This window comes from Myotis nattereri (assembly GCF_964212035.1).
Source record: "Myotis nattereri genome assembly, chromosome: 3".
Lineage (NCBI taxonomy): Eukaryota > Metazoa > Chordata > Mammalia > Chiroptera > Vespertilionidae > Myotis > Myotis nattereri.
Genome location: NC_138077.1, coordinates 132,570,809 through 132,597,434, shown reverse-complemented (window position 1 = coordinate 132,597,434; position 26,626 = coordinate 132,570,809). Strand labels below are relative to the sequence as shown.

Below are 26,626 nucleotides of genomic sequence, written 5' to 3'. Positions count from 1 at the left end.
GGACCCTTAGCCCATCTCACTGAAGTCCTTATAAGAAGAGGAATGTTGGGGTCCAGCCCCAGCAGGTCCAGAGGCTCCCAAAGGTGTGGACAGAGTTGGCGGAGAAGGAATGACACAGAGGCAGCGTTCAGGTGATCATCATAGCCAGGTTCTCTTTTTATTGTCCTGTTACATCTATATTTATACTATTTGATCCTATAAGCATGCCTCTATAAGCTTTTTTTTTTTTTTTTTTTTTTTTTTTTGCCAAGGAGAGCATGGGGTCTGTTTATTGGGGGGTCAGTCAAAGGGGGAGCTGGCTAGGGTGGGGTAGGGCAGCAGCTTGTCTGGCCCCCGAGAAACCCAACTTGAGTCCAGAGCCTCGACCACTTTGAAGCCAAAGTCTTCCTCCACCTTTATCTGCATGGGGGCCAGTTCCAGAGTCAGCGGGACTCCCGCCCAGCCCCCTTCCGGTGGCACTCGCCGCCTCTTCCAACGGTGGGCCCCTCACCAGGGGCCGGGCTGCTGGCTTCTGCAGGCGCTGGTGCCCTCCTGGGCAGGGACAGTCCCTCTTTCTCCAGAGGCTCGTTCTCAGCGTTGCCTGGGGTGGGGGCATCTGTGCCCTGGCTGCCCTCGTCCTCCAGTAAGATGGTGAACTGGCTGGCCCAGTACTCGTCGCCGTAGGAGTCCAACACCCTCATGAGGAACCTCCGCTCCTGCTGGAGTCTCCGTGTTATTCTCTATATCTGACAGTGCCTGTTCAGGACCCGCTCCTTCGCCTGCTCAATCTCCCTGCAGAGCTGACCCAGCACCTGGTACTTCCTGCGATTGAGTTCCCCTTGGCACCATGGCCGCTGGCCTTGGGCTGCCTCCTCCTCTTCATCTCGCTCCTGGAGGCTGGAGCTGCCCAGACCCCCGACAGGAACTCCACTTCGGTTTCAAGCTCGCTCTCCAGGATGTGACCACTGAACAGCAGAGGCAGTGCCGAGCAGGGAGGTGCTGAGAACTCCTCAAAGCCCACGGCTGCCATGGACCCCTCTCTCTGCTCTAGCTCCATCTCTCCCTGGCTCCCCGCAGAACTTCCAACCTTGCAAGCCTCTTAAAGTGCAAAATGACTTGCCCCATCTGATTTCATGGCCAGGCACACAGGCCCCGGCAACTAAGCCTCCTGGGAGTTGTAGTTCTCTATTTCCCCGCTCGCTTTCCTCACCCCACCCACCCCGAATCCCCGCTGAAAGGCCCTGCTTGCTGGTCTAATGCCGCTGGCCAGGCATCTGAGTTACCTCCATCTTTATTCCTGTCCCGACACCGCGCAGTCTGACCATGGAGACTCTCTGCTTGGGAGGCCCCTGGGTCTCCTTCTGGGGCCTGGCTGCGTCGTCCCCAGTACAGATCAATTGCCCCAGCTGCGACATAGCTCTGGCCCCTGGGTCTCCTTCTGGTGCCTGGCTGCATCGCCTCGGGACCGGATCACGTCCCCAGGCAGGGATGCAGCCTGGCCTCTGGCCCTGCCTCTGGATGTTCTCCTTTCACTGGTGATCGGTGATCTGAGAAGCCCATCAGGGCAGGGAAGAGATGGACATCCCCTCTTCCCTGCCCCACCCGGCTTCTCCAATTACTGGCCCAGGGCCAGCAAAGGCGGTCCAGTTCTCCAGCTCTTGGCTACCACCTGGGTTCTGACACCGGCAGGTGGCTTCTTCCACCCTTTCCCTTTCGCCTCTCATCATTGTGTCTATGTATGCAAATTAGCCACCATCTTTTGTTGTTGCCCTGATTAGCCAATGGGAAGGGTAGCAAAGTTACGGTTAATTACCATGTTTGTCTATTATTAGATAGGACTAGAGGCCTGGTGCATGAAATTTGTGCATGGAGGGGGGGGTTGTCCCTCAACCCAGCCTGCACCCTCTCCAATCTGGGACCCCTCGAGGGATGTCCGACTGCCCATTTAAACGGGCAGTTGGACATCCCTCTCACAATCCAGGACTGCTGGCTCCCAACCGCTCACCTGCCTGCCTGCCTGATTGCCCCTAATCACTCCCCTGCCAGCCCGATTGCTCCTAACTGCCCTCCCCTGCAGGCTGGTCACCCCCAACTGCCCTCCCCTGCAGGCCTGGTCCCCCCCCCAACTATCCTCCCCTGCAGGCCTAATCACCCACAATTGTCCTTCCCTGCAGGCCTGGTTCCCCCTCCCCCCCCAACTGCCCCTTCCCTGCTGGCCTGATTGCCTACAACTGCCCCCCCTTGCAGGCCTGGTCCCTCCCAACTGCCCTCCCCTGCTGGCCATACATGTTCACATGGGGGCAACCATCTTGTGTGTTGGCATGATGGTCAATTTGCATATTACCTCTTCATTGTATAGGATGACAGTATATAGTTTTATCAGTTATAATTTTAGTTATTCTTTAAAATATTAACTTGGTCACAATTTTACTTCTTAATTTGAATCTGGCATCTTCTGAGCCAGTGATTTTCATTTTGGGGTTTACATCACTCACCTATGGAGTTTGATTAACATGTGGCTGTTCAGGAGGCACTTTAGACCTACAGAATCTCTCTGACAGTTGATATGTTCTTGTATATTCCAACTACATGTTTGGTATACAATATTCATGACTTTTGTCAGGATTATTACAGTTATATCTGAAGATTTTTTTCTCTGTAAAGATAATGTTCATCTATTTTTATAAAGTAGATAGGTATAATTCTTCCTGAAAATGGGGGAAATCACTATTTTATTATTACTTTGTCTAAAATTTTTGTATTAACTTTCTTATCTTTGTTTTGCATGTTCCATAAACAACCAAATTTCCTTGCCAGTTGCATTGTTCTTGCAATGAACTATTATCAGATCTTTCACTATTGAAAATTATCGGTACTCAGTCCCACAGCCATCTTACTAGTAAGTCTTTTGTCCTCTGCAGATAGTTTTTGTTTTTCTCTGATGCTTCCCTGAAAGCTCTTGCTACAGGACAGAGTGTATCATTTTCAACATAGAAGTACTGTCTCAGAGACTTGTAAAAGAGGACTATACCAACTACAGAGTTTAGATGCGGAGTTCTGGTGGCATCTATTGACTTTGAGATCATCCCAGTGGAGTGAGTCAGGATTTCTAGAACTCCAGTTGAGAAACAGATGGGTTCATGATAGTGCCAACTGCAGCTTAAGTGGAACAAGATTTAATTACATAAGACTGAATGAGCAGATGAGGAATGACTGTGGTTTTTTGTTTGAATATGGTTGTCCTAATATTCTATTTTTTTAATATATAAGGAAGCTCTTTCTTTTTCCTCTGAAGATATCTATGCAAGTAATCTAATAGATTCTGCTTTTGTAAACTGAAATGAAACATTTGTTAATAACTTCTTATTTTTCTTATCTGATTCCCCCAGACTTCAGAAACTCTTGTTGAGTATTTTTATTTTCATGGCAATATTTTTGTGGAGGTTCAATAAAAATATGTCTTTCTTGTTACCATGACATAACTGAAAATATGGGTTATGCAACCAAGGCTTTGCCTGGAATGCCATATTTGAGAATGATGCTCATTAATTAAATATGTCCAGAAATTTTTAAGGAACAAAAGTTGGCTTTATAGAGCTAATGCGAACAAGGCCCTTGTGGGCAAATAGGCCTGATACCTGGCATACAAATTCCCAGCCTTTCCAGTGAGTAAGAAAGGCAACTCTTGACAGGTCCATGAATCATTGCATATTAGGGGGACCTTAAGAAGAGAGGAATGTTTCCGAATATATAGCAACTACAGGTGAAATCTGATAGGGAATACCCAGCTTAACTCCCCAACTTCAAGAGACTTTTTAGAACATTCAAACTGAAATTCCTTATGAACATTTCCAGAAAGCAAATTTAAAAGGGCCTAGATGGTAAATTACCACTTTCTATACCTTTCTAAATAACTATGTCAAATTTAATTAAAATGGCCTTATTTTAGCATCAAGAACAATCATACTTTGAGATTATTTTTTTTTTTTAATCAAAAGTGGGGTGAGTGTAAGGAGACATTCGGGGTTTCAATGACATCTATACATCATATAGCACATCCTTCCAGTTTAGCAGATTCTAGCCCTGTTCATTGTCTTTGAGCAATTTTAGCTATATTTTTAAATTGTGAATAACTGATGCATATGCAAACACTATCTTGTCTGGTGGCTATTTAATTGACTTGCTCCCTAACTGTGGAAAAATCAGTTTTGCTATTATCTGTAAATTGGATTAGCACCTGTTACCTTCCCAAATTGTCAATCCTTATCAAATTTTCAGTCTTACCTGGCTCTTTAATACAACCTTTTATATTAACACTAGAGGTCCCGGTGCAAAAAATTCATGCACGGGGGGGAGGGGAGGTGTCCCTCAGCCTGGCCTGCACCCTCTCCAATCTGGGACCCCTCAGGGGATGTCTGACTGTCAGCAGTCGGACATCTCTTTCAAAATCTGGGACCACTGGCTCCTAACTGCTCGCCTGCCTGCCTGCCTGTTTGCCCCTAACCACTTTTGCCTGCCAGCCTGATCGCCCCCAACTGCCCTCCCCTGCCAGCCTGATCACCCACAACTGCCCACCCCTGCCGCGACCCGCCTCCTCCACTGGGACCAGCCTCCTCCACGCTGCACAGAGCCGCAGGACCCCCAGGCTTCACCAAGGAGAGTGGCTGTTGGGCCCCGCCTCAACTGTGTGTGCAGCCATCTTGTGATGGCCATCTTGTGACGAAGTCAGGGTGTGATGACCACCTAGGCTATTATTAGTATAGATTTCTCTTTTTCATTTTAGGCATTCTTTTCTAAGGGGTTTGATCTCCCAGACCCTAAAATCACTGACCTTCTATATCACTTCTATTCAGATGGTTCAACTGATTTTGCAGAAGATAGATTCCTTTAGAAACTATTTCTGAAACCCCAATTTACCCCACTCAGGTTTATGATCACTGCTGAGTTGTTTAGTGATGAATGATATTCATCTTGAACAAAAAGGTGGATGATAAAGTTGAACTTGATCTGAGCCCTGTGTTCCCCAAAAGCAAGGGTCAAGAAATTCCCATCCCCTTTTGTGTTCTAAGAAATGGCTAACCCCAAAAGACCACCCTGTTCTTGCTTAATCCCTTCAATCCTTTCTCAACAACTTAGAGAAGACCATCTCCATTCTTCTTCATGACTCCCACAAGACTCATAGACAACTTCTTGTCTACCTGCCTCTGTAAAATCCCAGACCTCCTTTCTTCCCTTGAAATATTCTTCATTAAAGAACATTTTCTTTATTGTAATATCCTGAATAAAATCATCTTCTTATTGTCTTGTGCATTTGTCTTTCACCAAACTGAGGGACACCACCTATAGCATTGTTCAGAGCAAAATGAACCAGTTATGAGGGAACAAACCAGTGAGCAATGTCCATAGCAGAGTAATTGGCATCTTATCAAGTTCCTGAAGAAGATATTTAAGTTGACAGGTGGTTGAGCAATATCTATGTGTATATCAAGCGAGAATTCTTGACATGGTGAAAGCACATTTTTGATCATGTAGCAAAAAGGGAATTGGCAGAACATTTGAGCTATAAAATGATTTCTTGTTTGGTTAAGGAAAGAGACTTCCAGTGGAATTATTTCACTTTATTAAATACAAGTTTAGTTAATTTATCTAAATTTAGTCAAACTCTGTTACATTGTTTTTCTTTTATTTTTAAAGGCATGTCCCAAAATTTCAATACCACTTGAAAATAAAAGAATTCTGTTCCATTTGCTGTTATTGTGCTGTTTTAAGATTTTCAATATAATTAAATTCGTTACCCTCCTAGGTTTTAGCAGGATAATTTAACTTCAGGGCCCGGCTATCCCCTCGGTTCTGGGGAAATTTAAGGAGTAAGGGTCGGGGTCCTGAATTTCAGTATCGCTATTTGCCTAATGAAGGGAGGAGTCTGGACAAGTCACAGTATATCTGTTTCCTGGGCTGTCAAATGGCTATAAAAATATGGCCCCAACATCCCAAAATGATTGTTGGCAGAGGGGGTCCAATAGGAGAAGGGATGTGAAAGTCTATGGGAAATAGAGTCCTCTACAATGATAAGGGATTGCTGTTAAATGGCTAGGGTCTTCCGAGCAGACCTCTAGCTTAGTGTGATAACCTGAGTGCTGAGAACTCTACTTGGTATATAATGCCCTACGTATTTCAGGAAGCAGGGGCAGGGTTAAAGCCAATGGTTTCCATCACAAAAGAAGTCATTCCCTTGGGGTTGGGGGATGAAGTATCCATTAGTGGGCTCCCCTCCTTTCACCACAGGTCACCACTGCCCACCCAGGATCCTCTCGTCCTTGGAGTCCTGAGAGTCCTGAGATCAAAGCTCTGCCTGGCAATTAGTGTGAAGAGAGAAATCTGTCCTAAATGGGCTTCCAAAAACCACACTTGCCTAAAAATATTGCAGGAAGTATGACAGACTGCCCCATCAGTGCACCCCTCAAGCCGGCGTGAGCCGTGAATAATATTGAATCTTCTGTATATTTTTAAAATATTCATTTTCTGTGAACCTTTTCATTTATTTTACTACGGACCCTCATGCCCTAGGAGCGTGGCTTCATACTTTTTACTTTTCTTGCCAGTTACTCAAGCAGGGAACTTGGGGGAAGCAGCTTTAAAAGTCAAAATATTTTTTTTAAAGGAAGAGGAAGAAAATGTTATCACCTTTGTTCTTTCCTCAGTGGTCTCTCCCTATTACAATCCCTCTTAAATGTGTTAGACCACGTCCTCTACGCCCAACACAACTTGTTTTTGGTCTCAGCCTTTCTGGAAGCTGTTAGAGAAATCCCCACCCCAACCCCCTTAACAGATGAGAAAACTCAAAACACGGGGGGACTGAATGGTTGCTGAAGGTGAAATAGTGGCTAAATTCAGGCCAAGTCCCTTGTCAAAATGTACAAATTGTCACAGTTTCCTCAGGAACCACACACTGAGAAAACAGCTCGCTAGATAAAGTGAGCTTTATAAGCAATTCCCCAAAGACATTGAACTGTCCCTTTAAAAAAAAAAAAAATGAAAGACGGGAAACAATGCCAATAAGAATAGAAACTCTGTCCAGGACACTGACAAAGCATAAAGCACACCTGAAGGCTGTTATTTAACATCTTTCAGATGCGTCACTGTTTGGACAACAGTGATCCCTGTGAGCTAATATTTCTTGAATGCCAGGCATTCTTTCAGACACTAGTAGAGAAGGGTGGTGAGGATTCTTATAAGCTGATCAAGCCCTATGGGCTTCAGTTGGTAACAACCATTTACAATATTACTACCCGCAATGGTCTTGCCGGGCCAGCTGAGGCAGAGTGGAGAGGAGGGTAGTGCTGGGCTGCAGGAGACCTAGGTGATGGCGAACCTATGACACGCGTGTCAGAGGTGACACGCGAACTCATTTTTTTGGTTGATTTTTCTTTGTTAAATGGCATTTAAATATATAAAATAAATATCAAAAATATAAGTCTTTGTTTTACTATGGTTGCAAATATCAAAAAATTTCTATATGTGACATGGCACCAGAGTTAAGTTAGGGTTTTTCAGAATGCTGACACGCCGAGCTCAAAAGGTCCGCCATCACTGCCCTAGGATCAGCATTTGGTTCCTCTGCCTCCATAGGCATGTGTCCAGTCCTGGCTACCATGAAGAATCAAAGGCACTCAGGGTTCCTGAATAAACAACGTGCTTACTCTGTGCAAGTATAAAGCCACTGGGGGCCCCTCGCCTGCTCTGAGCCAGCCGTTTCCCCGCGGTGTGAAACTGTATAATTGGGCACATTTGGGGAGGTCGCCTTGCCATGGTCCTTCAGTCCATTAATGGAGAAAGCACCTCTCACCACAACATCAGCGTAAACTGCTGGATCCTGCCTAGCAGCCTAAGCAAAGCTAATGAATGAAGTCCCTGGAGTGCTTTCAGGTGAATGGGAAACAGAAGGCTGCTACTCGGGAAAGACAGGGGGGTTAAAGCTGGGCTCGGTTTTGATTTTACTTTAATGTGATCCAAAGGCAACTAAGTTGCAGATCAAGTTCTTTTTTAAAAAAATAGCCAAGACTTTTTTCCTTCTCATTGTCACCTTTCTTACAAATCAGCTTTAATCCTTTCCCTCCATAATTCTTACCACTTTGGCCCACCTCTTAGGAATTTCAGAAATGACTCAAAATCAGTACAGTAGAGGAAAAAATATTTATTTTCTAAAGTCATTACCTTGACAGGCAAAACAAAGCATTTTCTCAATTTCATTCAGAAATACATTTTTAAAAAACACATAGACCAATATGGCCTGCCCAGAAATATTTAACATGGTAAATATAAGGAATAAATTGTTTGAATATAAATATCTATAAAAAAATAAGTACATCAAAATTTAATCCAATCTCTTCCATTTGCCAGTTACATAAAGAAAAATAATTTTACTGCTTTAAAGCACAACCAACGTTTACTCTTCAATGTCTTTCACAAACAACCCTATACCATTGCGTTTCCAAAAATCAAGGTAAGGGAATCTTCTGATTCAATGATCTTTTTTCTTATGGATCGGAGCTAGTAGATTACCATGAAAATGTTATATCTACCACTGACACATTAGACAAGACTTCTATGAGGCTAGGATTTAGGATGGAGGTATCAGGGGAGGGGGTAACAGGAGGGGAGGGGGAAGAGTTTGGGAGGCAATAATTAAAGGTGGGAAAATATCTGTGCGAGAGTGCAATACAGGTGAGGTAGACTCATATTTATGAAACACATCCTGATTTATAGTAGCAACAGTTTCAGTTTTGCATTTTGTGAATTGAAAAATAAAGATTTTGGAGTTGTTTTTTTTTAACTCGAGTATGTTTTCAATTTGTGCATTCCTTAGGAACTCTCTTCCTGGACTATGCAGTTTCTCCCTGAACTGTGCCGGGCGCCTGAGTGAGACACAAACACTTCCTTCCTAGCCTCTTCAGGAACCCCACCGGCAAGTGGAGTCTCCTCTCCTCCCTGTGGAGGAAGCCACCATAATTTACAAGTCATCATGTCTCTCTGCTTTCTCAGAATGGTCCATAGTCACTCCAAAGGAGGACAGACAAAAGCAGTTACCACTGATGGAAGCCAGTGAAGATGGGTCGGGGGACTCCTTAACCGTTTTTGGAATGTTTAGAAGGAGGACGCTGATCCGTGGCCAGGCTGGAGCAAAAACTGCTCAAAGTAGGAAGGATGCTTTTGCTGTGATGCAGGCCAGTGTGGAGAGAGAGCGGTCAGCCAGCGGCGCAGCACGCTGTCTCTGGAGGAGAAGGCTTCAGACGGACGGCTGTAATCAGTGTGTTCGGTTGTGGGTCACTTTCTTCTCTCTGGAGAGCTTGGCTTTCAGCTTTGCGATACGGAAAGAAGTTTTGATGTTGTTGCTGATAGCCTCCAACCTATTAAGACAAGAGAAAACAAATGTGATTTAAAAAAAAAAAATCATTCCTGGGCAAAAGAAAGATCTGAAATTAGAGTCTGGCACAAACAAATTTAATTCTGGTTTCTGAACTTTCACCCCAGGTGCAAATAAAGCCTGTCTTGGTGCCTAAAATGGGGAAAGGGTGCAGAGAGAAAGATTAATGTGCTCATATCTAAAGGTAATTGGGCATTCAATACAATTTCAAAGTACAATTTTAAGGTAAACTACAAGTATGCTCTTTTCTTTTTTTCTTTTTTTTGTATCCCCATCCCACCCTTAGTGGGAAAAAAAGTTTTAAAAGGTGTACACTACACGTAGGCCCAAAGCAAATGTTGACAATTAAACTTTTTTTTTGAAGGTTTAATATTTTTGTTGTTGTTTGTTTGTTTGTTTTGACAGGAGAAAGAAAGAGGGACGAGTTGCATAATATAATAGTTTATATAACAGAAACTGATAAAAAGTAATTTCCAGGTCAGTTCAGAAACTGTGGTTTATGTAATCCTGGGATCTAGGGAGCATGAGTGGCCTGAGGTCATAACATAACTACGGAAACTGCACTGGCAAGTCTGGAGCCACAGACAGCCGAGGGTGTCCCATACCTCGTAGTAAACAACCCAGAAGCAGTTCATGACGGCCAGGCCTGTGCACAGAACACTTGGGTCATAGAACGTCTTGCCACTGGGTTTCTAGGAAAAGTTTCCACAGGCCATGAGAGGGAAGTGGAGGACATGTGACAGATCTGAAAGTAAGTTTCTTCCCTCCAGGTTGTGAATTCCACAAAGTTTAGGGTTTGAAAGGGTCATCACCATGGAGCTGCTCAAGGCAAGCCTATGGGGTTGCCTAACCCAGGTTCCTGTCTGCCCCGGCTCATGCCTAACGAGAAAACGAGCGAGCTTTTGGGAATGGTGTTGGCTCTCCACCAAATGTGTTCCCTTATTGAAAATAAATAAATAAATCCTAAAAACGGCATGTTCTAACTCTCACCAACCTTACCTAATAACTTTATTTTCCCTTTGGCCATTTGAGTAACTGCTGCTGTTTGAAGAACTTGATCATACATGACACTTTTATTTAAAAGAGTAAGAGAGAGAGAGAGAGAGAGAGAGAGAGAGAGAGAGAGAGAGACCACTCCCTGAAATTATTTTTAGGTTCTCAGGAAAAGTAGTCAATCTATTGACTCAGAGAGGCAAAGACTGGGTATGACCAAATGACAAAGGTGTCTGGAGATATACTTTGTTTGGAAAAATCGACCTTTAGACTGACGGGCGTGTGCTAAAGATCACCAAAGTCGGCAGCGACCTGCTTTCAACTCCTTCAAAAAAAGATTTGAGAGGGATTCCTTTGCTCTTTTTAATCTATAGACTATGAAGAGCCCCTTTGCTATTGTTTCCTGAGCCTTTCTCCAGTCAAGCTAAGAGTGGCTAGGGGAGCAGTCCATTAGCATTGGTGGTGGAACTAGTGCTTCTTAGGAGCCTCTTACCTTCTCATTTTTCTTCCTTCCACCAGCTGCTGGTGAATACACTTCTTTCCAAGCTTGGAACAGTCCTTTCCTTTCTTGTGATTAGCCCAGCCTTTCTCCATAGTGTCTTGGTTACTGTAAAAATACACGCAGGGGAAAACATTTCAGCAATGGTACCTTCAGTTGTTCACAATGTCTCTGTTAATCTCTTTTTCTTAAAAATACTTATTAAAGTATAGTTGCCATTCAGTATTATATTAGTTTCTGGTGTACAACATAGTAATTTGACATTTATAGACTTTGAGATGTGATCACCACCAAAAGTCTAGTACCCATCTGTCACTGTGCAAAGTTATTACAGTATTATTGGCATTTTTTTCTGTCCTGTGCACTACCTCCCCATGGCTTACTTATTTTACTACTGGAAGTTTGTGCTTCTTATTTGCCGCATTATAATAGGAAGGAGGTCAGGAGAACATAAAACTGTTTGAAAGCAAAGGTATTTCTATTCACCTGAGTTCTTTTCCTGGTTGGCAAAAATTCCAGCACTTCTTGTCTTTTTGGCTGGCACACTGGCATCTGTCCCTCCGGTCTGTTGCTTTTGTAGGAAACAAATCCTTTAAGGATCGCTTGGTCCTAGGAGGGTTTCCAAGTCCATATGGAACAATTTTCCTATTATCAAAAGAGAAACAAAAAATATTAGCATGATTCATAGTCTTCAAAACGCTGCATTCTCTGGGGTAAACTCGTCCCATTGGAACACACGGAGCTCACCACATGCTGTTTGGTAGCAAAACTTGGGAGCATGAGGTGTGACAAGTTAGGATCACACGTCTGTCAGGGGCCCTGAGTGTATGTATATACCCAACCAGGAGAAACCAGTTTTTCTAATTCAGTTCAATTCCATTTCTTAACAAAGTTCAATTTCTTCTTGACACAAGCAGCATTGTTTTTTGGTCCAAAATTATGGCATCTCTGTTTTAGTATCTGTTTCATATTTCCTTTCTTTTATAACATTCCATTTAGAAATAGATACTGGGGGGAGGGGTATAGGGACTTGAAAACCATGACTCACAAGACTTGGAATACCTATGTTCAATTCCGATCTTATGATAAGGCTAGAAGTGCCCTCTGAGGGGGCGGGAGATTGCCCAGGTTGGCACGTCTGAATTTGCTGATATGACCATAGAAGGACTCCTTGCCAGAATGCTCTCCAGTAATTTCCAATGTGCTTGTTTTGATTCTTGCTTAAGAAATAAAGTCCTCCCCTTGGAAGAATTATCCGCCTTACTAAGTATTAAGCTTGTGGAGGTTTGTTTAATGTGATTTGATTTTGGTCATCCCTTACTCTACTGGGGCCCTGCAGTAGAGTAAACCATAAATGTGGTTTTGTTTATGACTGCTTCTGATGGGTGAACTACTTTTCAGGGGCAAGGGCAGAAAGTGCCTTCTTCACTCTGGAAGCAAAAGAGACATCTATGGATCATGTTTCTATTACTGTCTTGAAATGGGCTTTTCTAACAGCAAAGTACAGAGGAGTCAGGACTCCCGGGTTCTCAGTCTAGCACTGCCATGAACTCTCTCCTGCACAAGTGGCTTCAATGTTTGGGGTCTCCATTTTTGTATGCATAAAGTGGAGGGATTGGGTTATGAATCTCTTTGATCTCTCTGCCTCTTAAGTCTTTACCCTCCCATGAGAAGCCATATGACCTCAGCAACTTATTCCCTGAACCCCAGCAGATCCCACTGAGAGAGCATTCTCCTGTCGCCACACTTGAAGTCTCTCCTCAGAATGTGTGGCAGCCTCCTGCTTGCTGTCAGCTCTTTCACAGTCTTCCTGCCATGAGCAGTCTGAGCCTCAGGCCTCAGAAGACCCTCCCTTCTGCTGCTAAGAACCAAGCTGCCTTGTCCTTTTCAGGAATGGAGGGGCCCTGCCCCCTCCCCAGGGGTCACTTCCATGTTGGCAGAAAAGCAAACTGCATGCTTCCCAGAAAAGTAACTGGGCTCCCCTCTCTGGCTAAGGCAGAGCAATGGAATGACTAGGGTTGCAATGCCCTCTAGAGACTCACCCGGGAGTGTTGATCCAGATGATGTCGAGGTGGCAGAAGTAGACACACTCTTTATCCAGCAGGGACGAGCAGGAGCAGCGCTTGGAGCGGCGGGGTGCGCTGGGAGAGGGCTCCTCTCTTCCGCTGTCCGCCCCCGTGCTGAGCTCAGCGCCCAAGACGGCTGGGGAGAGAAAGAGCAGGTCAGTGGGGTGACCCATCGGAGGCCAGGGGTGCGCTGCATCACAGATGGATGCCAGGACGAGCAGAGCAGAGCAGATGAAGCCTACAGCCTGCCCTCAGCCGGGAACACAGAAGGAAAGGGCTCTTCATTGATTCCCTCCTTACCATGACTTCACCTTTGCCCCACTGCCTTATGGCCCTTTGGAGAGATTGCACAAGCGCAGAAGAAACAACCACCTGGAAAGGGAGTTACCAGCCCCTTCGAAGCAACCCTCAAGGAAATGCGTGCAAATGCTGCCTGTTAGAACCTGGGTTGGCTCCTGCCTGACACTTAGTAGGACAGACAGCACAACCTGCAGTGGCTTAAAACTGACTGATGACAAACAGGCTAGAAATGAATAAATCCCCTGCCTGTTCCTAGGTTTGGAGCCTCTGTCCCACGCAGAATGACCGTCTGGTTAGGGGCGTACCCACCACGTCACATGTGTGTAGGGCAGAGAGTGGTCCAGGTGATATATACCCTTTGAAATTAGGTGGAGGTCAAGAACTTTGGGGGGATGATTGGAGGGAAAGAAGAGAAATCCGCTCTTCATATTCATTCCAGGCGGCCACCTCCACAGAAACCACTGACCTAAGGCGAAGCTGAGCAGCGGCTCGGGGGACCTAGCCAAGGCTCTGGGGATGTTGACTTCAGAGTCCCCAGGGCAGCGGGCATGTGTGGGATGACCGCCTCCCGCTCCCGCTGCAGCACCGGCTCTTCTTCCTGATGAGTTAGCCATGCAGCTTATCTGCCCAATTTTGTACATTTCACATGATCAGACACATTCCAGGATTTTCATTCCCTTGACATCCTTTCTCTTTAGTCAGGGTCATGAAAAGACAAAACAAGTGCACTGACCCTAGAAGGGGGACTGGGCAGATGCACACGTCCTTTCTAAATCTGTAAGCAGCCAAGACTTATCCCAGCTCCCCTCCCAGGACAGGTGAACAAAACTGAAGATAGAGCTCACACTGTTCTGGGTGCCAAAAATCTGCCAAAAGAAACCTACAGTCAATAATGACAAATTTTAAAGAAAACATCTGCTTCGCCCTGAAACCGCCTGGGGGGGTTATTCAACAGACTGTTCTGCAGGTGATCTTACTGCTCAAATATTGCTTGAATGGCTTGAATAAAATTCCTTGGCTCCAAGCTGAAAGGTTTAAATATTTTGCAGATTAACACACTAATAAAACAGCATTTGAATAAGATATCCGTTCCTATGCGTCCTATTACCTGTATGAACACATACATTACAAATATACATTTGGCTAAATTATAGCTTGTCTTTACGTCTCTTGAATTCATTGTTAAAAGCCAATTAAGCACACTGTGCAATAACAATAATGTCATTTTAATGCTCCAGGAGCAATTGTGTTCAATAGTGGATTTTTTTTTCCCCACCAGAAAATTTAAGTAGCTTTGAGTAGTAATTTCCAGAGACTTGATATCTGAGCTACAGAAATAAAAAGAAGGGGGGAAACAGAAGCAAGGAAAGCATAAGGTGGATAAGAAGGCATTCGCATTCAGAGATTTAAAGCCAACGCGCCTACCTGTTCCCGCAGTTCCTTGGAAAGCCACAAACAGCAGAGAGAAAATCACGGGGAGGTAATCCATTCTGAAAACAGTCAGAATTCCCTGCAAACTAAGCCCAGAGCAGAAACGAAGAGACGCCGCTTCAGTTCTCCTAAAGCGCTCCTGGCTGTTCTGCTCTCAGAGCGATCCGATCCGGCAGCCCCGGAGCTCCTCAGCGGGGAGGAAAGAAGTTTCTGCCGGGAGAGAGGCAGCGGGAGCGGGCTGAGGACGCGCGCAGCCGGTGGCGTCGGGGACAGCAGCGGAGACCAGGGACCCTCGCCGCGCTCGCCCCAGCAGATGCAGGAGCGCGTCTGACTTGGACGGCTCTCCGCCGGCTTTTTATATTGAACCCCTATAGAGTGGGGGTAAACAGCTCTGACTTTATTCCAGCCCCAGACAATGTTATTGTGTTATTAGTCACCAACAGGCAACGTGCAGCCGGAGATAAGGCCGGGCTCTAGAGGAAATCGCTGCTGACTTCAGAGGCAGACGCCCGCCGTCTGACAATCCAGGGGCAGGGCTAAGAAAAAGAAAATACCCATTGGAGACCTTTGGTAAACCTGCCCGTGCAGCGCTGGAGTCCGCTTCCCCTTTGCAAGCTGCCAGCCCCGGAGTTCAAGAATCACAAGAGGGACTCCAGAAAAGTCATACCATTGGTATGAAAAGTATGAGTACGTTTAAATAGATGGTATTGTGTGCGGGGAATTTTTTTAAATTGTTGTTCGCTTCATTTTCCTTTTATGTCCCTCCGATTGCTTAGTGTTGATCAAACAAGGGAGCGCTCTCCCTGGTCACTTCCCCCCACTGGGGGACAAATTATTTAGGAGTATCCAACTTTTTTCTCTTTCTTGGAGCCCCTCCCCTCTAAGTCCTTTTTGCTGAAATTCTTTGCGTCCACGGAGAAAGAGGTAATCGCAAAGAAAGGAAGTTTTTTTAAAAAAAATAGAGCCCTTTCTGGTCATACCCAATTCTTTCAGTGTTAGTGGTGAGGAGCCCCCCGAGGTTTTCCCGTGCCCACCTTTCTCTCCTGCGGGAACACCGCGTTCAGCAACACGAATTTTAAGAAATAGCAGAAGAGGAACGCCAGGGGGAGACGAAGAGCAAAGGGCTGATGTTTTACGGAGATAGAAAATAAAAGCCTTGGCTTCCAAATAACATAAGCGAAGGCCACCTGAGGTGGGAGCTGTGGCAGGGCAAGGAATGGCGCCTCCCGTAGGAAAGGGGTGCCCCTCAGAACATGCCATTTACTCCCTGCATAGGGACACCTTTCCTGGGCTTTTCCTTTGCCTTCTTCATTTAGGGCGAAGGGGTGTTCTTGTACAAAGCTCGGTGGTGTTGGGAAGGAGAAATGGGATGCTGAACAAAGGGATCAGATAATGCCTCATGTTTAGTAATGCATTTACATTATCAAAGCAATTTCCTGCCTGTTTAACCTTAAAATTCACACCCCACCCCCACACCCCCACCAGGTAACCACAGTGCACTGCGAAGGCCAATGGGATGAACTCAGAGCATCTTCTCTGCACAGGAAAGGATGAGTCTACATCCGGCACTTAGGGACTCCATCAGATAGATGCTTCCTCCATGTCCTCATCCTTTTCACTCCAATGTCCTCACCTGTGCAGGGGCAAGTGGGGAGGATTCAAATGTGGACCCATTTCCAATACTGTACTCACGAGGAACCCAAGAATGGTTTCCTCCTTCTCCCTGCCTGCTCTTCGCCTCTAGAATCAAAAGGACAGATCTTATTCCAACACCAAAGCTGTGGACCTGAGCACACTGGGGTCCCCTGGACCTCCCTGGGAGCCACCACAGTTGGGGAGACAGTAACAGTATCAGCGTCAGTTCCATAATAAGATCGGTCCCCTAAAAGAGCCACCCAGCAAGAGCTGGAGCTGGGGGAGAGACAGGGACCCTCCCTCCACACCCACTCCCCTGGGGCTCTACCTGGGTCCTCTGCTTTCTCCCTATGCTGACCTCAGCCCAGCCCTTGGGGCTGGGGAGGGCACAGCTGCCCCTAGGACTGGGTGGCACCAAGCAGGAAGCCAGCTCTGGCCAGTGTGTCCCAACCTCCTCCCCGCAGCAGACCACAGGGACAGCAGAGGAGAGCTGATGTCACATTCACAAGATCCAAGCTTGCCCCATGAAGGGAAAGGTGGTGTGGGAAATGTGTGTTGGCAGGGGTCCCCCCCACACACACACCCTTTCTTTAACCTCCTTGCAACTTTGACAAAACACTGGTCACAGCCAGGACCAACCTGTCCTAAGCTCCTCCCTAGAAATAATGGCCCTCTCCCTTCCCAGTCTCTCTGGGTCCGGCCTGGCTACCCCCCAGCAGGGAAGCCCATCTCTCCGCAGCCACCCCCACCTTGGTAAGGCTGCCCTTGCAGGTGCCAACAGCACCCAACAATCAAGTGGAGAAATGCAGCAAAATTAAACTGCCCACACGCCTTCCCACAGCCCTCCCTCCTCTCATCTCCTGTCTGTGTCATCCTATAAAATCCTGTGAATGTATTTTACTTATAAAAACAAAAAGTGGGTGGCAGTGATCTGGCCCCACACTCCTCACCCTGGGCCTCCTAGGGCTCTGCTAAAGCAAATGCACAGGGTTTCAGACCTGGGAGGGTCCCATCATTCCAAGTACTGTACAATCTTGGCCCATGTCTTTGAATCCCAAGTTTCCAACATGTGTACAGTTGTGTATGTGTGTGTATTTCCATTTCTCTCTCTTTGGGTGTCATGGGGAGTGGTGGTATCTGCCTTCTCTGTCCATCTCCCCACCCCACCTCTCACGGCAGCCCCTTTTGCCCTCTTTAGAAGGAAGGAGAAGCCCTTTCAAACCCAGAAAAGGCAGCTATGGCACTGCCAGGCAGCTGCCCAGCAAGTAAATTTCCCAAGAAGCAAGAGAGGGGAAGGAGAAAGAAGCCCAACAAACCAGTTTTACAAGCTAGAAGTTCCCACCTCTCCTTCACTTGAAGCACTGCTAGAGAGGGAGGTAGGAGAGGAGGAGGTTAAAAGAGTTGGACAAAGGAATATACTTGGAGATCCCACCTCCCTCCACATCCCACCCCTTCAAGACCTAGGAAGGGAGAGGCTCTTTGTAGCCACAGTCCTCAGAGAGGAAAGGGAAGGGAGAAGTGACGAGGATGGCTTTCCCCCCAGTAGAACAGTTTGCTATTACTGTTCTTTGGCTGTTACACTTGAATTCTCGAAACTATTTGATAAAGGTATTTTTATGTTTCTTTCTGTATCTCTTGCTATGTATTAATAGATATCTATAAATAAACACTCTGAGCCCCAAATACAGATACTATACAGTAGCGAAGTGTACTGTTTTTAGCACTCTTTAGCTTTGCTCTTTCTCAACGTTTGCGTAATAAAATTTGCAACTTTGCCAGGCCAGTAAAGCTGGTGCGAGATGTTGCATTTAGCTCAGCAAAAACAAGAGCCGTTAGGTCGCTTGATACAGCACAGAGCATGGGGAACGAGCTCACTGCAGGCCCGGTGAAGCTCTCCAGGCCCCTGGGCCCGTCCTATGGTGCTGACTGTTTCAGGTTCCTACTTTGCACAGCACTGTTGTGAAAGAGTGCACTGTAGACATTCATTATACACCTCCTGGAGTTATGGACAAACACAGCTTCTCTCACAGTCCACAACGGAATGGTTGATTTAGCACAGGAACATGGTTGATGATACTCAGGACAGATTCATCTCATGCACTTTAAAAACAAATAACGTATGCATCTCTACTTCCTTAACACTTTCATTCATAAAACAGTGACAGGCAGCAAGTGTTTAGTTTAAAAGAATATATCCAGTTCTTTGACTAGCATTTCTCAAACCTCAGTAATTCATACGCCTCTTTCACAACTTTCGTCATATTTGTGCGCCACCCACACATTTTTACTGCATATTTTTCCATCCAGCTGACTTCCTTTACTTGAATGATGTTAAGGAAATTTACTATCGCTATTATTCTAAGCAATAATATACATGATATCATGATTTGTATAGTTAAATGATATACATATTTATATGATTAAATAATGTACAGAAATCATAGCCTAATACATGTTAAAATGAACATAATTATGTGTCTATCAAGCAGTTGGAAATAAAAAGCATTTGACGATGTACCCTATAAACCAACACGAGCATATTTACCACTCTTGGGGAACACTATTCCTTCTGCTGCAATGCCTTACAACTTATTATGTTAAGAATTAAGACCTGGTTTAGTTCCACTCTCTGACCTCTACTTTCCAAGATAGGCTCCCACAATTCCACATCAAACTGTCATATGGATGCACCTCAAAGAAACAGAATTTAGAAAAACAAAGACTTTATATATATCCAAAAAAATCCTAGTTAATTCTTCCCCTTAAGCAGTTATCCTTTATCATATTTTCAACTCTCTATCCCAAATTTAAATACTCTTTCCAGTGTCTTCACTGACACACACACACCCTCTCCACTACACACACACCTGACGCTATAGATAGAAATGGGAATGAAATTGTAATGTCAGGCATCAGAGAGAGACTACAAAAATAGATGGTCAGTGACTGCCACATCATATTTTTTCCTGTAATTTTAATTGTCACTTATGACATGTGGAACCAAAGGGATTCTGATGCAGGGATTTAAAAAGATGACCACTTGCGGGTGAGTGGAGCACAGTCAAGTCATTTCATTAAACCTAATTTATGTAGTCATTCTAGGCGAGCCTCCCTGCCATGTGTTTGAATGGGATGGTAAAAGAAACTAATTCTGGAGGGCAGTGCCATACAAATACGCCTGCCTTCATGGTTCCTTCAGCTGATTGCGTATTTGTGACATTCAGTAGGCTGACTGTGGTTTCAAGTCCACTGCTGTCAACCCCTTTTCATGACTCCATTTAATTCTAATCAAGCAATTTTTGTTTGTTTTTTAAGAACTATGGTTACCAAGGGTTGGGGCTGGGTGGTGAGGGAAATGGGGAGATGTTGGTCAAAGTTCCAGTTAAAAGATGAATAAGTTCTGAGTGTCTTACACACAGGATTGTGAATATAATTAACAATACTGTATTATATACTTGGAAGTGGCTGAGGGAGTAGATCTTCAATGTACTAACCCCCAAAATGCAATGGTAATTATGATGATGGAGTGGTAATAATTTGCAAATACATAAATGTGTCACATCAACATGTTGTACACCTTAAACTTATACAATGTTATCTATCAATTCTATCCCCCAAATAAGTTTTGTTCCCCACCTCATATATAATGGCAAATAACAAGCCCAAATTCTTATCTCTTTCTCAACTTCTATGCAATAAAAAGTCTTTGGTGTCCTGCTGAAATTTCAAAAGATATCCTAGGAAAGTAGCAAGAAACTTATTCATTTGAAATTCATTTTCATATTAGAAATCTGAAACCAGGAAGAATCTATTATTCAATTTCTCTAATTTCATGTGCATATATGTTTACTGAGCTCCCATTGGGTGTCAACTGTAATTCTAGGTACTTTGTGTTCCAATAGTAAGGGTAAGGCGGATTTCATATTCAAGAGTCAATAGGCTGGCATGGGATTAATTAAAGCCACTAGGGGAAAAGCAGCAGGGGTGGGGGTGGGGTGTTGGAGCATAATCATTTAACTGAGGAAAGCTTAGGTACCTACAAGGAAGCTGATGTGAGGGCTATGACAACACAAGGAACTAAATGATTCAAGAAATAATCTTGGAATGAAAGAGTCTGAATGGAGGTTTTAAAGGATAGCAGGAAAGATCTTCAAAGATGAGAGGAATTAGGAGCTGTGGCAAAGGACAGGAAATATCTAAGAGGGGCAGGACATTTTAACGAGACAGTTAGGTTTTTGGATTTCAGTAGGACCAGATGGCCAATGATGATGTAGGTGAAAGACGCGATTAATATTTCCAATATCTCTGTAATGTGTGAGTAGAATGTAGAATGTCTATAGTTTCTACACTGTGATTTCTTTAGTCTTATGGATGAATGTGACCACTAAAAGGCAAAGCCATAGGAACCATGAACAACTCCTCTTCGTGCAGAAGCTCAGAAGAATTTGACAGTTCATCATGTGAACTATGTCACTGTTAGGAGGTCTGGATGTTATTTGTATTAAAAAATATTAAATGAATTAAAATTATTCCCACATTTTTCAAATCTCCTTTTTGGACTCAGCCATTTGCAAGGGGAAGAAAATATTTACCATAGAGTTTTTTTTAAAAGTTCTCTGGCTTCCCACGTTTCTTCTTGTCTCTCTTCCTTCCTGAAAAAAGATTTAATACAAGAATTAATTTCATTATACCTACCTGCTGCCTACCTATAATTCAAACCTCCTTCCCTAAACTATAATTTTGAAAAAAGGAAATTTCTCTTCAAATAATTTTTTCCAAATATGAGTATGCAACAAAAAAAAAGAAAGAAAAAGAAAAGAATATTTATTATTGTCATCTTAGGGGGGAAATGGGGGAAGTGGGTTACTATTTTAAAGAGGCATTTGGATTCATTTAAAAATGCAAATGTACTTTCACAAGCTCCAGAATATATTTAATGCTAAGGGGTTTGTTTCATTTGGCATTTGCACTTTTTTTCCATTTGTTCTTTTGATGGAAAAAAAAATCTTTGGAATGGTTGCGAGAATCATTTTCCTGGAAATTGATGCCTTTAAAATTATTTTTCTGTGAAGCTTTAAAAAATCCCACGTACATTTTGTTACTATTATTTAAAATGCACTGCTTATTGTCTTTCCCTAAGTGTAGATTTTACTATGGACAGTGAGGTAAGTCAAAGGCATTGAAGTACATATATTCCTTTCCTACATGTAACTCATAAGAACAAAGAATGTGGAGTGATGACATTGTGTTTGTTGCTACCTTATGTACTTTATTTTAGAGAAATATGGAGAAAGAAAAATGGAATGAAATGAAGGCATATAAGAGCCATCTGCTTATGGCTGAAGTTCAGGCCGCTGTAGGACTTTGGAGACAGCAGTATTAAAGACCCGCTATAAGAGAGGAAAGGGGAGCAGGAGAGGGGGTGAGCAGGGAGACGAAGAGGAGGAAAGGATCAGTCAGGGAGCCCCGGCCCAGTTTGCAGCCCTCCTCCCTCCCGGGTGTGAGGGAAGCAGAGACGCATGAGTTAGAGAATCTTGAAACTGATAATGTCCATGTAAAGCACATTATCTTGTTGCAAAATGGAAAAGATCTTGTGAACTGCAAAGTAGTTTGTTGAAAGACATTTTTTTCCAAAGTTGTTTCAAGATTTGTCAGGGAGGACTAATATTTTCTAGATAAAGCATTTTACAGCATTGTTTCTTTCTGAATGTTCCTTCTCCCCCAGCACCCATTCTATTTTTACACATTATCTGGGAGAAACTATCTCTTTGGACCAATGGCCAGGTCTCTGCACCAGCGGCCTCCTTTCCCCCAGTTCTCTCCCATTCCCCTCCTCCTGCTAAGGAGCGTTTTGCCACTTGATGACTTGAATGAGACAACATGCGACAAAGGTCATAGGTTTTCAGCATGCACAGAGATTTCCAGCCAAACAACCACCTCTCCAATGGTGGTTGGTTAACATCTTCTATATATGTCGATGAAGATATGTGTTTTTACCTTGCTCTGAAAGAATGACTGGCAAACAGCTAGGACCTTTTAATCCCAATTATGCTTTTTAGTTTCTTTCAATCAACTATATACTTACTTTCACTTAAAGATGATATATATTGGTTCAAAAGCCTAGATACATAACATAATAAATGATAAATAGTAAGTTCTCAGTAATTTTTTCAATGGCTTTGGTTCCTTCCAAGGAAACCAGAATTTTAAAAAGATAATCACTTTTGGAGTAGCCACCACCCAACTGAAGAATAGGAGCAAAAAGAACACACTGGAAAAATAGAACTTAACTAGGGAAAGTGACCCAATCTATAACTTAACCAAGATGTCAAGTTATGACAACACCCAATTCTTAAGAAAGTGAAACTCTTAATAATGGCATGGTCCAAATATAAGTTTTACAATTCAGCAGGAACCAGTATCAAGCAATTAAATGACCCTTCACTTAGAAAAAGAACTTAGCCTCTCTATCTGCCTTTCCCATTACAAAACGAGAAAATAGCATCCATCTGCTCCTTGTCCAAGAGGCAGAAATGAAAGTGGTTAGTTGAGGCTATACATCAAAGGATGGCAACAACCATGTCAATTGGAAAAGTTTAATTAGTGAAGCATACAGAGATCCATGTGCAGTTCTTTTTAAGACAAGGATACAGAAAAAAAAGGTGGTGGGGGCAGGAAGGCATTGCCAAGTGGAACATGTGAAAGAAGTATTAAAGAAGGACAGAGGGTATTAAAGAAAAACAGTCTTATAAACATTCTATTACTGGATGTTGACTGGGGGAAAACACTTAATATCAAAATTTTAAATAACAGTACAGATCCTCAGTATGAAAAGTAAACACACACACACACACACACACACACACACAAAACCAAAAAACAAAAAAGCAACAACAAAAAAACACTGAAACACGAGGACAGTGTAACAGATGTCTGAAAGAGGAAGGATTAGGCCATCATAATGAAAATATGGTTCCGAGGCTGAGCACATGAGGTCTTCCTAATTTTAGCAGAACACTTAGAATTCAAGGTATACAGTGAGCAGTAGAGAGAACGAAGTTTGTAAATATCAAAAGAGGAAAAAATTACCTGAGGCTAAAAGTCCTTTCACTTTGACTATAATCTTTTAAAATCTGGGATGAAATTTGTTATAGAAATTTTCTATTGGGCTTTAGAGATACTAAACCAATCATATATAAAGCAAAGCACTAAAATGCCTCAAGTAAGAAAACAGAGAATGAAGAATTTCAATTTTCCAATTTATAACTCTGTTAAGGAGAAAGTATTCAAATATGCTATTCATTAGTGTCTGTTAAAGGTTATTGTGGACCATACCATTACTATTAATGTCAAAAGAATATGCTATTGCCCTGGCCGGGTGGCTCATTTGGTTGGAGTGTCATCCCTGTACACCAAATGGTTGCAGGTTCAAGTCCAGGTCAGGGTACATACCTAAGTTTGGGGTTTGATCCCTGTCTGGGCCCCGATGGGAGGCATTCTATAGATGTTTCTCTCTCTTCCTCCCCCTCTTCCTTCTTTTCTCTCTCTCTCTCTAAAAATAAAAAATCAATAAAAACATATCCTTGGGTGAGGATTGAAAAAAAACAAAACCCTCTAAAAAGTTCTTAAAGAATATGCTATTAATCAGACCAAGTTATCAAGGTATATAAAGGAAGGAATTTACTCTCCTGACTATATTTTTATACTATTAAAATTCACCTTCACGCTGAAAAAGCAGAGTTTGTGCTGCTCCTCTTCACTGAGAATGTAGATGTTGTTGGTTTGGTTTTTTGTGTTGTTTTTGTTTCTGTTTTGCCAGCTTCAGCTCACACTAGAAACTAGTTTTTCTGCTCTTTTATTTCATTGCAAAACTGTTTCTCCAGAGATAGAGTAGTGCCACCTTTACATCTGGAACTGGTTATATTACCTTCCTCATATTTTTAAATGTAGTTTTTTGCAAACAATTCTAACAAGAATTTTTATTTATACAGATTTCTATCATTTTTCTTCTTCATCAAGACTGTTTTCAATTGAAGTTTTCATAGTTACACTTGTTTGAATCCTATTTTTAGTTTCCCTTTCTCCTTGAACACTTTCCTTTTCATAGTCTCTGGAGAGTTGCACCTAATTTTTACCGTAAATTTTGTAATCTACTTTCCAGGAATCTATGGTATCTGTCTGCCTTCATCCTAGATTTTCCTTCTTTTATTGTTGAAAGGAATAATAGGTCACAGTTTCATTTGAGGTTCTTATCATTTTCATTTCACCAGCCAGATTCAAATTTTCCTAAAGGCATCTTTCTGAGAAATGGTTGTGCAGGAAAATACCATTGCCGAGCAAGGGCATGTAAAAGGGTGCATGAGAGGAAATCCGTTCTCTGACACTCTCGAATTGCAAAATTTATCTGAAACCAGCCTGACCCTGATCTCTCTGTGGGTGCTGCTTTAGCTCCTCTATCCTACTTCTCAACATTTCATCTTGAGTTCCCAGCTCCTCTGTGCCTTCCAGGCCCAGCCCTCCCCACCCCGCACCCCAAACTGACTACTCAGCACTGCACATCTCTGGGTAGTTTCTGGAGTGGACAAATCTCAGGCCATTCCACCTCCGTTTCTAGGAACTATATTCATAGGACGCACCTCCCCTCCTTGCTTCTCGTCCCTGTGTGTTGTAGGGAAAAGAGCATTGAACTTGAATTACAAATCAAATTTGCACTGCTGAGTTAAAAAAGACACCAGTCCTGTCTCCTTAGCTCTTTAAGGTAGTGGGAGAGACAGCCAAGTAAGTAAACAGATAAATAAACAAAAGTTGACAGGTTCTGCTCAGAGCGACCTGAGCAGGGGCCCTGATGGTTTGTGCCGACTGCAGTGAGAGTCGTGCTGCAAGCACTGCCAGAGAGAAGGGGGAAATGAGAACATACAAACTCAGATGGAGAGGCGTGTTCTTTCAAACAGTAAGCCAAGCACTAGACTTCATAAAGGACTCAAGTTTCCAAGCTGGCTTTTGAGAGATTTTTAAAGGTAGAGTTTAAGGAAACATAAATGTGTGTATTAATAAAAGTGAACGTGTGGTATACATGTCTTGTATAGAAAGGGATATGTGGCTGTGCCTGGTTGAAGGAGGGACAGTGGCCGGACACCAGGGGCGGGAGCTGGCCCAGCAACCTGGCTGTGCTCCCACGGGATTGCAGCGCCTCTAGAGCTGATGACAAGAAAAGGAAGGACAGTGACTGGTACCCAATGGCCTGACAAAAGCGGAGATCCCTGTGAACTCATCATCTGCTGAGTTTTACTCCAGAGAAAATATTTAAAGAGGTTGCCTTAGCAATTACTGTAAATAACAAGGGTTGCCAATACACTCTGAGCTATAAGCCACCCAGGTGACTATCCCAACAATGAGAATTTGGGGGTAATTGAATAATGGGGGTTTCTTGCTTCTCCTCCTACATACTTTCTAGCCAGTTCTTAATGTAGAGAAAAGAGGAGATAGAATTTAGATCAGTTAATTTTCTAACTTATTGAATATTCCAGTGAAGGATTACAAAAAGAGGAAATTAGACTAATAACTGGCATTATAAGAAGAGGAAAATCTAAATTTTTAAATTTATAACCAAGTCCCAGTCCCTCATTCTTTATTATCCCAGATAATCAAGAGTCCAAAACTAAAAATCCTGTCTATCCTCCAAACTCTGCCCTAGCAACAAAGGGCCGTGGCTCGGCGGGAGGAGCACAGCGCCTCCCGGCCATCAGTGAGCCCCAGCCCTAGCACCTCCCAGATCCACTTCCTCATCTGGAAGAAGCAGGTGCAATCCCAACCTGGAGCCCTTGGCATCTATCACATCACAGTCTCCTGAGGTCTTCAACCTCTTGGGCTGCTCCAACTCCACCTCTTTTGCAGGAGTGTTTCCTTTGCCAATTCCTGAAATATTGGAATTTCCCTAAGTTCTGCCTTTGACCCTTTCCTTTTCTCACCCAACAGATGCCTTTTGGGTCATTTTACCCCTGTTTTTTTCGTTATGACCTATATGAATCAACCACTCCCAAGTTTGTTTCTTACTAATTATGTGACCTTGGGCAAACTCCTTATCCTTCTTCCATTTCCATTTCCTCATCTGTAAAATGTGGCAAGGGTGGGACTTGCCTCACTGTGTTGGTGTGAGCAATAAATGAGTTAATATATGTAAAGCCCACTGAATACTACCTGGCACGTAGCTAGTGCTCTGTAAATGTTAGCTATTGCGTTACCACCATCCTCCTAGCTTCCCACGCCACAAATGCACAAGTCATTCTCGACACCCGTGCC

General features: G+C 43.6%; 1 protein-coding gene and 1 pseudogene across 2 annotated transcripts; both read right to left on the bottom strand.

The window, feature by feature from the left end:
* Positions 1-279: 279 nt before the first annotated feature.
* LOC308514939 (TCF3 fusion partner-like) lies at positions 280-1,036 on the bottom strand (annotated as a pseudogene). The gene has a single exon. The product of its transcript is annotated as a TCF3 fusion partner-like (transcript).
* Positions 1,037-8,154: 7,118 nt separating this feature from the next.
* On the bottom strand, positions 8,155-15,009 carry EDN1 (endothelin 1). The gene is made up of 5 exons (XM_081088556.1): positions 14,687-15,009; positions 12,938-13,097; positions 11,382-11,540; positions 10,890-11,003; positions 8,155-9,386 (listed from the first exon to the last, which is right to left on the bottom strand). The coding sequence occupies exons 1-5, from the start codon at positions 14,748-14,750 to the stop codon at positions 9,284-9,286; spliced, it is 600 nt and encodes a 199-aa protein (XP_080944682.1). The 5' UTR covers positions 14,751-15,009; the 3' UTR covers positions 8,155-9,283.
* Positions 15,010-26,626: the final 11,617 nt, after the last annotated feature.